This window comes from Theobroma cacao, chromosome 10, assembly GCF_000208745.1.
Source record: "Theobroma cacao cultivar B97-61/B2 chromosome 10, Criollo_cocoa_genome_V2, whole genome shotgun sequence".
Classification (NCBI taxonomy): domain Eukaryota; kingdom Viridiplantae; phylum Streptophyta; class Magnoliopsida; order Malvales; family Malvaceae; genus Theobroma; species Theobroma cacao.
The window spans coordinates 4,687,884-4,704,905 of NC_030859.1; the positions used below are offsets into that span (position 1 = coordinate 4,687,884).

Sequence of the window (17,022 nt, forward strand, 5' to 3'; positions counted from 1 at the left end):
TAGTGGGTAAAAATTTCAATTTTTTTGCACCAAAAATTCCCATTTAATTTCCAACCTCATAATTCATCATTTTTCCATCTAATTCTCTTAAAATAAAGTCAACCTCATCCTCACACACCATTGGCTAGATTCGGCCTAGAGAAATTCATGGAGAAAATGAATATTTTTGTTGTTGTTTTACTTATAAACATGTTAAACTAACACTAAACACTAACATAGTTCAAAATCAAATTAATCTAACAACTTTCTCTCTCTAAACCCATATGATCAGATTTGAATCCATTATCAAAACACATAATTTAACCATGAAAAATAAGGAGAAATGCATGGAAATGATAAATCTTAAGCTAAGCTTGAAAAATCATACCTTTAAATACTTGATTCCTTGAAAAATCACACTTTTTCTTTGAATTTTCTCACTCTAGGGTTTGTTCTTTTCTCTCTCTCTCTCCTGCTGGTTTTGGCTGATCCTCCCAATGAAGAATTCTGAAATTTGCAAGCCTTTTAATAGGCTTAATAAAATATTATTATTTTATTTACCTTTTAAATATTTTATTATTTTATTTTTTTCTAGCCATCTTTTTGACTTTCTTTTTCTACCACTCAATCCTCTTCACTTATCCATGTCTTCCATGAAATTTCTAGACTTTTTCAAAGTTTTGGTGAAGTAAATTTTTAAAAATTATACTTTTGCCCCTGTAAAGTGAAAAATTACATTTTTACCCCAAAAATTGAAAAATTACACATAGACATATTTTTCATCCCTTATACTCATACCATTCTCCAATTTGTCAAATATGATCTAAATTCTCTCAAAATCTCAAATTTTATCCGCGGGTGAAAAAATTACGATTTTACCCCTAGATAGTGAAAATTTTGGTTTGACTCCGAATTGATCCTCGAACTCCGAATAACCATTTTGAGTCATCCCTGAACTGTGAAACTCTTAAGTTCACCTTAAAATTCCTATTTGAACTAGTTCGAGGCTTAATTGACTAAACGGTACCATTAAGGGCAATATCGTCTTTTAACGATTTCTCGAACTTCCTAAATATACAAACATTTTATCGAGCATGTGAATGACATTATAATTATTTTACAAAGCAGGGTTTGACACGATTAAAATAGATCATAATAAAATGGTTCATAACATCAAAACACATTTCAAATCATCTAAGCCAGTTACATTTCATCCAAAATATACAACGAGGCTTATGAATCTCTTAAAAACTTGGCTCGTGCCAAAGCTCATTCTCGAGGATACCTTGGTCGAGGCATTTAACAGAGTACGCCAAGGTTGTTAAAAAAGTCATATACGCAACAAAACACATTTTTACATTTAAAAGCACAGTCGTTCCTTGGCGTTGGCTGAATTCACTCTCACGTGGTGGTTTTGCGTGAAGTGAACTCTAAACTTTACCCCAAGAGATACCCTACGCGCCTCTTCGACCAAGGTAAGAATATAACCGAATTTCGTGCCCCTCTAATAGGCTGGTCCACAGAACCCCGCAACTGCAATGACCAATCTATAACCCACTAATTCACTAAAAATTCAACAGCATGACATGACAATTTTATCATTATCCAGCCTATCAAGGCAAACAACAGTTTATACATTTTCAACACAAATACCCATCCGCCCATTCATGCCCACATTATCATAAGCCATTCAATTCAAAACATAATTTACAATACAGCAAGTAGTCTCCAATTACACCGTTTTCAAGTCATCATTAAATTTCAAAACAATTTATAAAATCATTTCATTTAAACACATTTTTCATAAAATTACAAAATCGGATAAAAACATACTTTAGATAATTAACACAATAATAAGGTTACTCACAATATCGGGAGTTCGAATTCTTTTGGAGTACTCCAACTATTGATCTTCGAGTACAACTTCTTTGCCCTTACCGGAGGATTCACCACCTAAACATAATGCATAATCAAGCATTTTACCACATTAGTGCTAAACCGTTATAAAACTAATCTAGGCTCTATATGAATGCATGAAATGGAATGCGAATTGTTCGGATCATCGTCTAAACACAGTGTTCTACATAAATTCAATTGTGTACCTAAATAAAACGGTATTGACCTAATTCGATCTATCACCCAATTAATTGGTCAATATGTCCAATTTAACTCCAAATAACTCTATTTCTCTTCCAATACTCCAAATCATCAAACTCAAGTCAACATAAAATTTAGCAAGATCATCTTCACATTTCTTCTTGGGAATTTCGGCCATGATGGGTGCATGAACACTATGGTTTTTCCCACTTGATTTTTTACACCATAAATAATTAATTCCTAACCAAATCACTTGAAATAAAATCAAGTCCACCATCAACACACCATAGGGAAGATTCGGCCAATGGAGGGTGATGGAAGAAAATGAATTTTTCTTATTTGCTCTTCATGCTACACATCACTAACTAACTAAAAACACTAGAATATATTGAAATCTAACCAAATCCAAGTTCAAAACTCCTCCCCCCATGTCCGTCCAGCAAAGGTATCCTCATGCAAACTTGATTCTTAACCATGGAAAATGAAAAAGAATGCATAGGTAAGGTAGATCACAAGGTAGAATTGAAAAATCTTACCTTTTGTCACTTGATTCTTTGAAATTTTGTGAATTTCTCTTGAATTTCTTAGCTAGGTTTTTGTTCTTCTTCTTTTCTTCCCTTTTCTTCATTTGGCCAACCAAGAGAAATGAGTTGGGAGGGTTTATGTGTTGGTTTTTAATGTAAATTATAAACAAATATAAGCTTGCCACTTGTCACCATACCATCGGTCCACATTTTACACTTAACAATTAAGCTTTCTTTCTCCACCACATAAAATATTTCAATTATTCACCATATAAAATGTTAAGGGATGAAATCTATGAGTATGACAAGTGTTGGGTGGTGTAAAATTACAATTTTGCCCTCGGGTGGTAAAATGACCATTTTGCCCCTAGGTCATGAAAATTCTATTTTGACTCCAAATAGATTGTTGAACTCCGAATCACTATATTAAATCATTTTGGGAATTTAAAATTCTAAACTTCATCTTAAAATCTTTATTTGGTCTAGTTCGAGGCTTAATTCAGTTTAGTTGTACCACTAGGTTCACTACCTACTCTTAACGATTTTTCGGGCTTTTCAAGTATACAAGCATATTGCCAATCACATGAATGACATGGAAAGTATTTTATAAGATCGGGCTTGACAACTATTTTTTCCCAAAAAGATCTTCTCTCTCCCTGTTGATCTCCCTCTCCTCTCTTTCTATTGATCTCCCTTTCTTTTCTCCCTTTTTGCAAATCAGGGTTTTTTTGTTCTTACAAAAATTAAGAGAAAAAATCCAAAAAATCAAACCTACATTCAAGTACTATTTTTTCTTTTTTTTGTTTTATTTTTCATTTTATTTTTTATCATTCTTTTTGCTTGGGTTTTGGAAACTCTATTTATTATTTGATATTTCTCAATTTATTGTTTGAAATGACAATTATGTGATATTGATTTATTCTTAACTTTTTTTTGTGTATATAATATTTATTGATTATGATTGAAATAAGTCAAATAGGTCAATAGTTGTTGAAATAAATTAGATGAAAATTGAGAAGTTAAAGTTAAATAAGTCATATATATGATACTTGATATACTTAACGTTAAAGTTAAAGTTAAATAAATAAATTGATATTTCTTCTCCCATTCTGATTTTGTTGTTCCTTTTCACCTTTGAAGCCAACAGAATACACATCAAGACTTCTTCCTTCATACTCAAAATCGAAGCTTAATAAAAAAAATCTAAACTATTATACAAAAAAGCTAATATCTTATAGATTTGATATCTTGTTTGCACTTATTGTAGTATAAGGAATAGCAAAAGATGGGTCTTATTGAAGAGTACTCTATATTTTGAAGCAATTACATTATGCTCAAAGTGTTTTTGATTTAAGAGCACTAACTCGTTGTTGGTGTACGTTAGAGAAACAAAATGAGCAAATACTAAGCAGTACCTTAACCATATAAACGAGCACAGAAGTTGATATAAGGTAATAAAATCTGTAACTTCCAACAATCAGCTCCACACTGAACAAACTCTAAAACCATATTTCTTATAAAGATTGTTTTGTTTACTTTTATTTCAGGTAGCTAATATTCAAGCAAGAATATTAGATAGCTTGTCTAAGTTGACTACCATATTAATTAATGAAGTGCCATGTCGGAATTGGTGATTAAACAAGGAAATATTAGTCCTCACACTCGTTCAAACTACTTTGTAGTTTGCTGAATAGTTTGCCTTGTTTCATTGCAGGCAAAGCCAGCTTTGTTGTACTAGCTAGTAGCATTTCTTTCCTGCTGCTTATTTTGGAAAAGAGAAATCACAATTATCAAAAATAAAAAAAGTGTCCAAATAACTAAGATGAAAATGTTACTAGGCAATTATGGCCGATACATTTGAAAAATTCATTACATCTCTCATTTATTTTATGGTCTCTTAAGAGAAGCTCAATGAGCATCTCATACTTCATATTGAGATGCTATACGAAACTTCTTTTCCTATAACACCAGGCTTAGAAAATGGCTACAAAAGCTCATATGGTACAATCCTAACTCCACTTTTGTTTTTCCAACTGACATTTGCATTCCTTTCATCAATTATCCCTTCAATCTCTTTCAATTTCCCATTAAGTTTTCAAATGTTGCCTTTATAATGGGATCTTCCCCCCACAATGGCTCCATTTTCTCTCCTAAGTACACCTCATCTTGTGAATGATTTGATAGCACATCCAAAACAACCATCACTTTAGTAGCTTGCATTCAATTTTCAAGCCACAGTCTTTAAACAAGCCAACCCTTAACACACCCTAACCTTTGCTAAATTGCAAGTGAAGCGCACAAATTCAGGGCAGTTCTTGAGGAATAGGAAAAATTTACAAACCATGATATAGTATGAATTAGACATTATTATTCTAAGTTTATCAAAATAGTAATATAAAAATAACAGCATTCATTTTCTAAATTCTGTTGATTGCATCATAAATTTAGGTGTCTTATTGTTTGAGTGATGACACAATATTTATTTCTTTATATGTCGTGTTGCAGTTTATGGCTAGTCAAGAAATGCCTCCACTTAATTTTGAAATTTCACATAAACCAAAACATAGTGCAAAGTGGGATTTGGTCACTACTAAAATCTTATTTTAAGTTTGTATGGATGAGATTTGTAAGTATGGAAAACCAAGAATTTCATTTAGAACTAAAAGATGGGAAGTTGTAATACAAGAATTTGATACTCGTGCTAATAAAAACTATACCCAAAAGCAATTGAAAAATAGACTGGATAGTCTAAGGAATGAATGGGCTTTATGGAAACAATTGAAGGGCAAAGAAACAGGTTTGGGTTGGAACCATGAGACGGGAACCATTGAAGTTGATACCACATGGTGGAAAGCCAAAATAAAAGTAAGTATTTTAAATTTTATATGTTTCATCTATTATAAATTACTTTACATATGTACCTCGTTTAAAAGTTTCTTTCTCTTTGATGTTTGTGTAGGTCAATCCAAAATATGCCAGATTTCGATATCAAGGGTTGGAACATGCTAATGAATTAGAATTTATATTTGGGGATACAGTAGCCACTAGTCAAAATGCATGGACACTAGCGATGGGTATATTAATTGAAGATAATGTCATATCTACAAATTTAATTCCGTTACAAGACAATGTTGAATTTGATGTTGAAGAATTCAATTGTGATGAAGATGATGGCCCTATAGTAAACACTCAAATCAAGAGGAAAAAAATGGTGCTAGAAGAAATGGGAAAAAAAGTGGCAAAGCGTAAGGCAAAAACTGGGACTACAACAAGCTTGTAAAGAATATTAGAACGATTGTGCGAGGTAGTAGAAAGTCATAATGCAGCTGAAAGTGCTAAATTTCAATGTCATCACAAGCCACAGGACAATATAGTATTCTATAGTGTGTTCGAGTAATGAAATCTCTATAAAATGAGGGGAGATTGAGTGCAGATGAATTTAATTTTACACTACAATTGATTAAAAAGAAAGAAAATAGACTCATTTTTATCTCTTTGTCAGATTTAAGTGATAAGCTAAACTGGATTCAATATGAGCATAATCTATCAAAAATTTGTGGTGGGACTAGTTGATTAGTTTAGGATTTGATTTGTTTATTTTAGGTTAATGTTGAACTTTAAACTACTTTCTTTTGTATTTGTGTTGCTTGTTATGTTTAATTAAATTGGTGTTTGAAAGAATTTGCCACTATCCATGTTATATTTATTTGAATTGTTATTTGTACTATTTGATTTGTTTCAAATAATATTTGTTTTTTTAATTGATATACTTGGATTTCTACTTATGTATTTTGATATTGTTAAACAGATGTCTTTTAATGAAGTCAAAGCATCAATACAAGTTGTAAAGAGAAGAAAATGTGCAAGGTTTTATCAAAACATGTATGGAGGAGCTATTATTGCAATTGTATATCACATGAAATACTTAATGAAACAAGAAAACATATTCAATTATTCTGATGGATGGAATTAGGTACGTGAAACTTTACAAACTCTAGGTGAAAGTTATAGAATATTTAGGCTGAAATCACATGCTGTATTGTAACCTATAGATACATTGATAAATAAGGGATGGTTACATCCATCTAAAGACATGACACCATTGGAGGCGGTTGCTATGTTTCTTTGGACTTGTGCACATAGTGAAACAAATCGTAATGTCCAAAATAAATTTGGAAAATCGAGAGAGATTGTAAGTTAGAAGTTCAGTGAAGTGTTAGATAGTTTATGTTTACTGGCCAAAGAAATTGTCAAGGTTTCAGATTTTCAATTTGTAGAAGTTCCATCCAAAATTAAAAATGATCATAAATATTGGCCTTATTTTCAATGGTGCATTGGTGCTTTTGATGGATCACATGTTCCTGCTATTCCTCTTGCAAATGATCAAATTCGTTTTATTGGTCGAAAGGGATATCCTACACACAATGTCATGTTAGTGTGTAATTTTGACATGCTATTTACTTTTGTTGTTGTTGGTTAGCCTAGCATTGCACATGACACCCATATCTTTTCAACTGTGCTTGAAGAAATGAAAAACGTATTCCCTTACCCTCAAGAAGGTACAACTTATAATTTTTATTGTATAAAGTTTGACATTCTATATATTTATCTCGAATTTTTATAATGAACTAATACTTAAAGCTTTAACTTTTTTCTTAGGTAAATATTATGTAGTGGATGTTGGTTATCCTAATATGAAAGGGTATCTAGCACCTTATAAAGGTGAAAGACATCACATTTCTGATTTTAGATGTTGCAGTCAACCAGAAAGTGTAGAAAAAACATTCAACCATGCACATTATTCATTAAGAAATGTCATTGAACGAACAATTGGAGTTTGGAAGAATAGTTGGCATATTCTACGTGATGTGAAGCCATTTCCGTTGATAAAACAAGAAAAGATTATTGTTGCAACAACGACACTTCATAACTACACTTCATAACTACATTATACATGAGGAGTTTGACAAATGTGATCGTAATCCCAATTATATTCCTGAAAGTCAAGAGAAAAGAAGTAATGATGAAGAAATGGGTTCATATACTTCTAGAAGAGCATTGGATGATAGTTACATAGGTAGAGTTCGCAACCAAATAGCTATTGCATTGATGGAAAATATAAATCGTTAATTTATGAGTTATTTATGAATTATGTGTTGCCTATGAATTACTTGTGAAACTCTTTTTTTATGATTTATTATTAATTATAAACTTTATGTTATACAAAAATGCTAGAAAGTTATTTATTAAATACCCTTTATGGTCATTTTAACCAAAATTAGAGTTTATATAAATTATTTTGCCAAATAGCTTATCTATAAAAAAGAGCTTATAAAAAGTAAATTTACTAAACAATTTTAACTTAATTTTAAAAGCTATTATTTTTCATAAGAGTTTTATAATAGCATTTAAGTTAAAAAAAACTAAGCCAAACATGCTTTATAACTTAAAAGAGAAAAGAAATAAAAAACTGAAAATACCCTTTTAAATTGATAAAATACCATGAACAAGTGTTAGGTGTAAAGAAGGTATGTAGGTAGAAATCAATATAAGTTAGATTATATTATTTAACTTTTTATTATATTTTTTACAAAATTATTGAATGTAATAAGTTAAAACACTAAATAAGTCCCTAAACTCTTTCACTTTTCTTAAATAAACATCTATTCTTTTGTTGTATCAAAATAAACCTTGTTTTTGATTATATAAACCCCTATTATATTTGTAACACCCCGTACCCTTGTTTAGCCGTCAATAAGAGCCTATCGATAAAACGAAAAGTCACTTGATATAAATTAAGGGTCGAAAAGTGGTTACGAAAAAGAAGAATATTTTAGAATAAAATATTATTTTATGAAAAAATAATATTAAAATATTAATATTTTATATGTTATCGAAATTTGTCATGAAAAAAATATTATATGACTACTCTAAGTGGGGGAGAAGAAATAAGAAAGAATTTTGAAGAAAAATGACGATAATTGTGCCCGTGTGATTTTATTACATGAGTTAAAAATATATTTTAAGTGATCAATTAAGAAAGATGGGGGTTGGCCACATGGAACAAAGAAAAGAAGGAGAAGAAAGAATAATGGGGGGCGGCTAATGCAAAAAATGAAAGAGAAATGAAATAAATAAAAGATGTGAGTGATGGGATAAGACATGTCCGGCTATCCCCAACAATGTAGCTCATAAAAAAAATAATAGTATCATTTTCCTTTATTTGGCTTGCACCAGCTGACCATTTGAGAAAGAAAGAGAGTGGTATGGAGAGTTGGGGACCCGAGTGAGAGAAGAAGAAAGGAAAGAAAAAGAGGGAAGGAATTCGGCCAGAGTAAGGAGGGAAAAGAGAAAGAGCTGGGTTGTGGCGGCTGGAGGAAAAAGAGAGAGCTTGGTTTTGGTGACAAAATGGCTGAATAAAAAGAGAGAAAAATTAGAGTTCTTTGAGCTGATCTAGAGCTAACCAACGGTGGAAGAAAAGAGGGGACTTTAAGCCACCGAATTGTAAAGGACAAAGGGGACTTTGTGTTGCCGGTTCTGAGGGAGGTAGAAGAGGTTGTGAAGCTGATTTTGAGAGAGGAACGAGAGGCCTTGTGCTGTCAATTTTTTAGAGTGAAAGTAGAGAGCTTGCTGCTAGCGTTGGGAGTGAAGGAAGAAGGAGGAAGGATGAAGGTTGCAACAAAAAGGGTGAGAAAGAGATCGAGTGAAAGAAAGGTAATGGGGGCATAAAAGGAAAAAATATATATAATAATAAAATAAAATAAAATAAATAAATAAATATATATATATATATTACGTGGGTTTCAATATTTAAGAGAAATAAGTAAAGGTGGTACATTGTGGTGGCAGGCCGGAGGAAATAACGAGCGATAGGCAAGAAGGAATAAGTTGATACGTTTTCGAACTAATAGCGATGTAGTGTCCCGCTATTCTGAGGTGAATAGTGGGTGCCAATTTTAAAATTTTCGTAAATATATACCTATACGTATGATTTATTTTAAACATGAAAATTGTGAATAGCATGTGCTGGTAACAATATTAGGAAATTGTGGTTGCAAATTATGTTTAGAAATCATCTCGAATATATATATATATATATATATATATATATATATGTATAAATTATATGTAAAGTGTTTTGAAATCGGGAAACAAGCCCTTTACACTGTTTTACCTCAAAATCTGTACCTTATATTTGTGCAGTGTGCATTCATGGTTATATTGCTTATTCACCATGCGAATTATTGTTTTGATATTCATGCATAAATATGTTTTGAGAAAATGATGGATTTTATCATACCTTATATTAAATGCTTTGGAAATAATTTTGAAACGAGATGTCAAGAACATAAAGTGATTTCTAAAATGGTTTTATAAACCGAGAGATTCGAAAGTAGGCCAATTGTCACTTCGGTTAAGTGTGACCCTCGTGCACGAGTGAGCTCTATCTAGAGAACCATTGGGTCACCGATGAGCGATTAGGCGTGGTTGGGGCCACGGCCTGTGATATATGTATGTGTGGTTGGGCCACCAGATGATTACGAGGTTACGACCGTTTGATTCTCCGATGTCGGCCAACATCGTGAGACTGCCATGACATGTGGGATCCGGTGGAGCGAGGCTCTCGGAGGTTATTACGTGGTATCGGGACCACAGATTTTATTTGATTTCCTACTTGAGACAAAAATCTCTTTGGGTTTTTAGACTCTTATTCCTTGCATGGTGAAAACGAAATTATCCGGTTTCTTGCAGCTTCCCCTAGTTTTACTGTTATAAGAATTTTACCCTTGCGTGCAAGGTGATTTGCGAACTGTGTATAAACCTAGTTACTATTTGGTTTCGCGAGAGCTTACCCAACTTTATTGATTTTATTTGAGTATTACATGAGATAATTTTGACTACAAAGATCTTTAACGAACACGAGGTTTAAAATGATATTTTACTGATTTAGTTTGAAAATGGTTATTAACCTTTTCACTACATAAAAGTTTACTTACTTGATTTGATATACATTATGGTTGATTATGACTTACAAGAGATTCTCGATATTTTCTTATACATATATATATATATATAAGGCACAAATCTCTGTTTGAATTAAATATTTTTATCTACTCTTGCAAGTTTTATTATTCAAAATCTCAACCTTATTGCTTGTTTCCCATCTATCCTCTACTCACGGAGCCGATGATCACTAAGTCTGTGAGACTCACACCCTTTTTTTTTTCCTTTTGCAAATAGGGATAGGCCTAATGTGTTATCATCGGCGTATATGGTCCACTGCAAATAGGTAAAGACATCTCATAGCATTTTATCCTGAGTCGCTTCGCTGTTAAAGGTCGAGTCGTAGCACTTTATTTAATAAGTTGTAAACGGATATTGATTTTGTTATAAGTAAATAATTGAAGAATGTGAATTTCGATGTATATACTTGTGATTAAATGGTTTAAACCTTGAATCGATTATTATGTTTATGATTTAAATCCTGGTATGAGAGTATATTGTATTTAGTATCAATATGGAATCGGATTGTATATAGTGAACTAACGGGCATTTTGAGTAAGGCTTGTTCGGGACTTGACGGGGTCTTTCCCGGAGGTCTCGGATGCCAGTATCGACCGAGGAGGGGTCGTTACAATATTATTTTTATTTAAATAAATCCCTATGTTAACAAAAATATGTCTAAGATGCACACATTAAAAATTGTTAGGTTATTGACTAATTGTGTTGACGAGAATGTTTGTGTGGCATTTTTAACTTGATAAAATTAGTTGAGTGAAAAAACTTTTCACTCGAGATGTGATCATTTCAATCAATCGCTTCTGGTACATAAAAAAAAACAAGTCATCTTTGTCATGTGCATTTTACTTCAAAGCAAAGATTATCTAGGTGAAATTCATAAAATATGAGGCTTATTTAGATTTTAAGAAATACAAACTTATTTGAAAAGCATGATTAATTTAGAGCCTTAATTCTTACTTTAATCAATCATATTATGCTAATATTGCACTAAAGATATGGTGATTTAATCTTACATGCAAACATTATTCTTACAATATCCAAAACTTTGACAGTTAATGAATATTTTTTTTGGCAAAAAAGTAAATTTTCTTAAACAATGAATTAGTTAGGTAATAATAATACTAATAAAAATTAAAAAAAAATAAAACAACAATGACTAAATTTCAATGGAGAAATTTACAGAGAGAAATAGAAAGAGAGAAGAAATGTGGTTTGTGTTTGTTGTTTAGGGTTTTGATGAAATCGAAGATGAAGTTTTGGTTTTGAACAGTTGGAAGGGGGAGATTTGGAAATGTCGAGGAGAGTTTTGAGTTTACAATCAGTATTAGTGCTCGAAATGACTGAAAATCTCATCCACCCAACTATCCAGAAAACTCAATAATATCCCTCAAGAACTTAAAAGAGAAAAGAAATAAAAAATCAAAGATACCATTTTAAATTGATAAAATACCATGAACAGGTGTTAAATGTAGAGAAGGTATATAGGTAGAAATCAATATAAGTTTTTTGGTTTCAAATAGTTGGAAGGGGAGCTTTGGAAATATCGAGGAGAGATTTGAGTTTGTTATCAATTTTGGCGCCTAAAATGATTGAAAATCTCATCCATCCAGCCATCTAGAAAGCCCAATAATGTCCTTTAAGAACTTAAAAGAGAAAAGAAATAAAAAATCAAAAATACCTTTTTAAATTGATAATATACCATGAACAAGTGTTAGATGTAGAAAAGATACGTAGGTAGAAATCAATATAAGTTTTTTGGTTTTGAACGGGAGGGGAGCTTTAGAAATGTCGAGAAGAGCTTTGAGTTTGTTGTTGGTTTTGGCACCCAAAATGATTGAAAATTTCATCCACCCAACCATCCAAAAAACCTAATAATGTCTCTCAAGAACTTAAAAAAGAAAAGAAATGAAAAACTGAAAAGACCTTTTTAAATTGATAAAATACCATGAATAGGTGTTAGATGTAGAGAATGTGTCTAGGTAGAAATCAATTTTTGGTTTCGAACAGTTAGGAGGGGGAGCCTTGGAAATGTCGAGGAGAGCTTTGAGTTTGTTATCAATTTTGGCGCTCGGAATGACTGAAAATCTCATCCACCCAACCATAAAAAAAAAAACCCAATAATGTCCAAGAACTTAAAAGAGAAAAAAAATGAAAAACTGAAAATACCCTTTTAAATTGATAAAATACCATGAACAGGTATTCAATGTAAAAAAAGGTATGTAAAGAGAAATCAATTTTTGGTTTTGAACAGTTGGGAGGGGGAGCTTTGGAAATGTCGAGAAAAGCTTTGGGTTTGTTGTCAGTTTTGGTGCCCGGAATGACTGAAAATCTCATCCACCCAGCCATCTAAAAAACCCAATAATGTCCTTCAAGAACTTAAAAGAGAAAAGAAATGAAAAGTTGAAAATACCCTTTTAAATTGGTAAAATACCATAAACAGGTTTTAGATGTAAAGAAGGAATGTAGGGAGAAATCAATATAGGTTTTTTGGTTTCAAACAGTAGGGAGGGTAGCTTTGGAAATGTCGAGAAGAGCTTTGAGTTTGCTATCAGTTTTGGTGCCTAGAATGACTGAAAGTCTCATCCACCCAACCATCTAGAAAACCCAATAAGGTCCTCAAGAACTTAAAAGGGAAAAAAAATAAAAAGTCAAAAATATCTTTTTCAATTGATAAAATATCATAAACAGGTATTAGATGTAAAGAAGGTACGCAAGTAAAAATCAAGTTAGTTATATTATTTAACTTTTTATTATATTTTTAAAAAATAATTGAATGTAATAAGTTAAAACACTAAATGAGTCCCTAAACGCTTTCACTTTTCTTAAATAAACATCTATTTTTTTGTTGTATCAAAATAAACCTTGTGTTTCTATTATATAAACCCCTATTATATTATATTTATTTAAATAAATCCCTATGTTAACAAAAATATATCTAAGATGCAAACATAAAAAATTGCTAGGTTATTGACTAAGTGTGTTTACGTGAATGTTTGTGTGGCATTTTTAACTTATAAAATTAGTTAAGTGAAAAAACTTTTCACTTGAGATGTGATCATTTCAATCAATCGCTTCCGGTACATAAAAAAATCAAGTCATCTGTATCTTGTGCATTTTTCTTCAACGTAAAGATTATCTAGGTGAAATTCATAAAATATAAAGCTTATTTAGATTTTGAAAAATACAAACTTATTTGAAAAGCTTGATTAATTTAGAGCCTTAAATTCTTATTTTAATCAATCATATTACGCTAATAATGCACTGAAGATATGGTGATTTAATCTTACATGTAAACATTGTTCTTACAATAGCCAGAACTTTGACAGTTAATGAATATTTTTTTTTTGGAAAAGAAGTAAATTTTCTTAAACAATGAATTATTAGGTAATAATAATACTAATAAAAATTAAAAAAAATAAAACAACAGTGACTAAAGTTCAATGGAGACAAAATTAGAACTTTCTCGATCTTGTAATAATTACATTATGCTATCAAAAAAAAAAGAAAGAAAAGAAAAGATTTTTTCTGCGCGTTAAATGTCAATGGAAGAGAGATAAAACACTCCATTTTTTCCATACCTTCCCAAACTTTCCACTCAACCTAGAATCTCATCTATATTGAAAACTTCATCCTCACTAAAGTAGGATCCAACATCCCAGACACCAGGCGCTCCAATTATTGGAATATCTTCACTGAAATCCAATCCATTAAGCCAACTGTAATCTGTCTCCTTCATACACTCCTCTTCTGGTTTTGCAGGTTGAAATTCATCTGTCGTATTAATTACTCCGCTTGTGGAGGGAGCTTCAGAATCCACAGGAAACTCAACATTCATCCTTTCACCTTCACCAAACGCATGATATCCACAGATTTCAGACTCAGGCCACACAGTCACGAAGTCAGCCTCAGAAAACGCGTTTGAAGTGGTTGCAACTGAGTCGGAATCTGAAACGTAAGGCATATTGAGGATTGCGTTTTCACCGTACATCATCCTGGCAGCTTCGTCGTATGCTAAAGCAGCTTCATAAGCAGTGGGAAAGGTACCGAGCCAGAGCCTCTTCCCTCGATTGGGAGCTCGGATTTCAGCCACCCATTTTCCCCAAGTCCTCTGCCTAACACCTCTGTAGTTACAGCTTTGATTCTGAGGCCCTCCTTTCCCTCTCATACACCCCTTTTTCGAACCCTTGGCAGGAGCTTTACGCGGGTGCTTGGCCTCCTCGTTTTGACTCCAGAGCTTGAGGGTGTCAGCAACTGATAAGCCATTACGTCTCTTCCTTTTTCTAGAAGAATCCATTGACAAAGTTGAACCCACCTTAGGATTTTGATCACCAACAAAAACCATCTTTTTATTTCTCCGAATTTATATCAACAGCACAGAATTTCAGTCTCAATGCAGTAAAAAAGGCTCTGGAAGCAAGGGTTTCTCGAAACCCTCTTGAATTAAAAACTAGCCGTTGAGAACAGAGTAATTTAGACGACTTCAAACCCCAAGAATCTGCAGTTCAATTAAGGGAAAAATGTAAAAATCAACTCAAATACAGCGTTAATAGACAGCAACAAAGAAAAAATCCCACCCAGTAAACCCTTTTTTCCCTCCAACTGTTTCTTGAATATCAAGTAACAGAGAAAATAAAAATCGGAAATTACTTCGAAAAGTGAAACTCAAAATGCCCCAAAGAAATTTAGCAAAGTAAGAAAATGAAAATCCCAAAATCCACCCCCAACCCCAAAAAGAAAAAAAAGACAAAAGAAAAGGAAAGAATGAACTGAAAACTAACCTGTCAAACGAACCAGAGGAATCAAGGAACTTCCTTCTTCACCGTTATTTATCACTTGTTCCAAATAGGGTTTTCCTTATTTTTCTCAAAAAACCGAAGCAAAATAAAAGAAACTGTGAAACTTTCACGTTGGGTTTTTCTGTGACAGCAGTCTGTTTTGAGCTTTCCAATGGCTAGAGAAGAGCAATATGATTTCTGCGGGAGGAAAGTTTGGAACGCATATTTAAATATTTCTGCTCCGATATTTTACGTAGTGAATGACGTGGCAGATGTTTAGTTGGGCTTCTGATGCTTCGTCACATGGGACAGCTAGCACGTGTCACCCGAACCTTCCCGAGCCTACTTAGGTAGACCTAGTTTCCTTGGTATTCAAGAATTTCCTTTTGGGGCTGGTTTAGCTTTCTACTGCCAAGTTGTTCACCAAATTGTGGTTTTGCCACTGGATAGGCTTCCTGACGCTTTATGGATCTGGATCTTGTTCATTATAAATGATAAACAACTAGAATATGGCCCAAACAAACAGGCCTAAAGGTCAAATAATTCTATAGATCGCATCATAAGAGACCAAAAATTTGAAAAAAAAATATAGAAAAATATAGTAGTAATACGTGTTATTTATTGACTAGGGAAGAAAAATTGATAAAATAATAAATTTTTTCCTAATATATATTAAAAAAATTATTTAAAAATTTTTAAATCAACTTTTTTTAATTATATTTAATCAAGTTTTGATATTATGAATCAAATAAATTCTTATAATTAAAGATATATTACTTCCGATTAATTAAAATGACACATTATTTTGATGTGACATGTTTAATACGTCATAATGAATAATAACGTGATATGTGATGTAATATGATCATATCAACAACGCAATATGAACATTAAATGATAAATGACGTTTTAATTAATAATAATAATTAACTGTCAATTATTCAACCGTATATTATACATACTCATTTAATTCAAAATAAAAATGCAATAACTTAATTAAACACAAAAAATAGTTCATAAAATCTTTTAAATATTATATCGAAAATGTTCAATCCCTGTATCATTCTCCAATACGAGCTCAAGTGAACCCATTGTAACAAATAAGTGAGTTTATGGTTCATTGTATCTTTGGAAAATTCATGGGGTCTAGAGATTAAGGGTTCATTGAAATAAAATATCAGTAAAAAACCAATTATCTCTTCATTAACTAGATTCATGAGGGTTAGTACTTTGGTTATAGCTTATAATGAATCATAGTGCTAGAAGTTATAAATAGTTTGAACATAAAGAAATGGAATGCAACGAATGTAAAGAATTAATTGCTTGAATATAAGCATAATATATGGGTAGCTACGTATGCAACAAACTCAATGAATAAATGGTCTGGTAGAAAATACTAATCACCACAACAAAATGATTTTTTTGAACAATAATGAAACCTTGCCATTAAGTTACATGACTGATGCTGCCATGGCAATAATGGTTAATTAAAATCTTGTCACAAAACCATACCTTTTTTTTCTAGTAATACCCTTGCGTTTCCGACTCTCCATTCGCCATGAAGTACGTAAACCTATCTCATCGATATCTACATGGATGTTCGATCCTTCAAATATAAGGAAAAA

General features: G+C 32.0%; 1 protein-coding gene and 1 long non-coding RNA gene across 2 annotated transcripts; both read right to left on the reverse strand.

Annotated features, from left to right (window-relative positions):
• On the reverse strand, window positions 1,438-2,651 carry LOC108663564. Its single transcript, XR_001929658.1, has 3 exons — window positions 2,613-2,651; window positions 1,847-1,932; window positions 1,438-1,526 (listed from the first exon to the last, which is right to left on the reverse strand). It is a non-coding gene; the product is annotated as an uncharacterized LOC108663564 (long non-coding RNA).
• LOC18586484 (dehydration-responsive element-binding protein 2A) lies at window positions 14,054-15,584 on the reverse strand. Its single transcript, XM_007009908.2, has 2 exons — window positions 15,401-15,584; window positions 14,054-15,117 (listed from the first exon to the last, which is right to left on the reverse strand). Exon 2 carries the CDS (start codon window positions 14,962-14,964, stop codon window positions 14,218-14,220), a length of 747 nt encoding a protein of 248 aa, XP_007009970.2. The 5' UTR covers window positions 14,965-15,117; window positions 15,401-15,584; the 3' UTR covers window positions 14,054-14,217.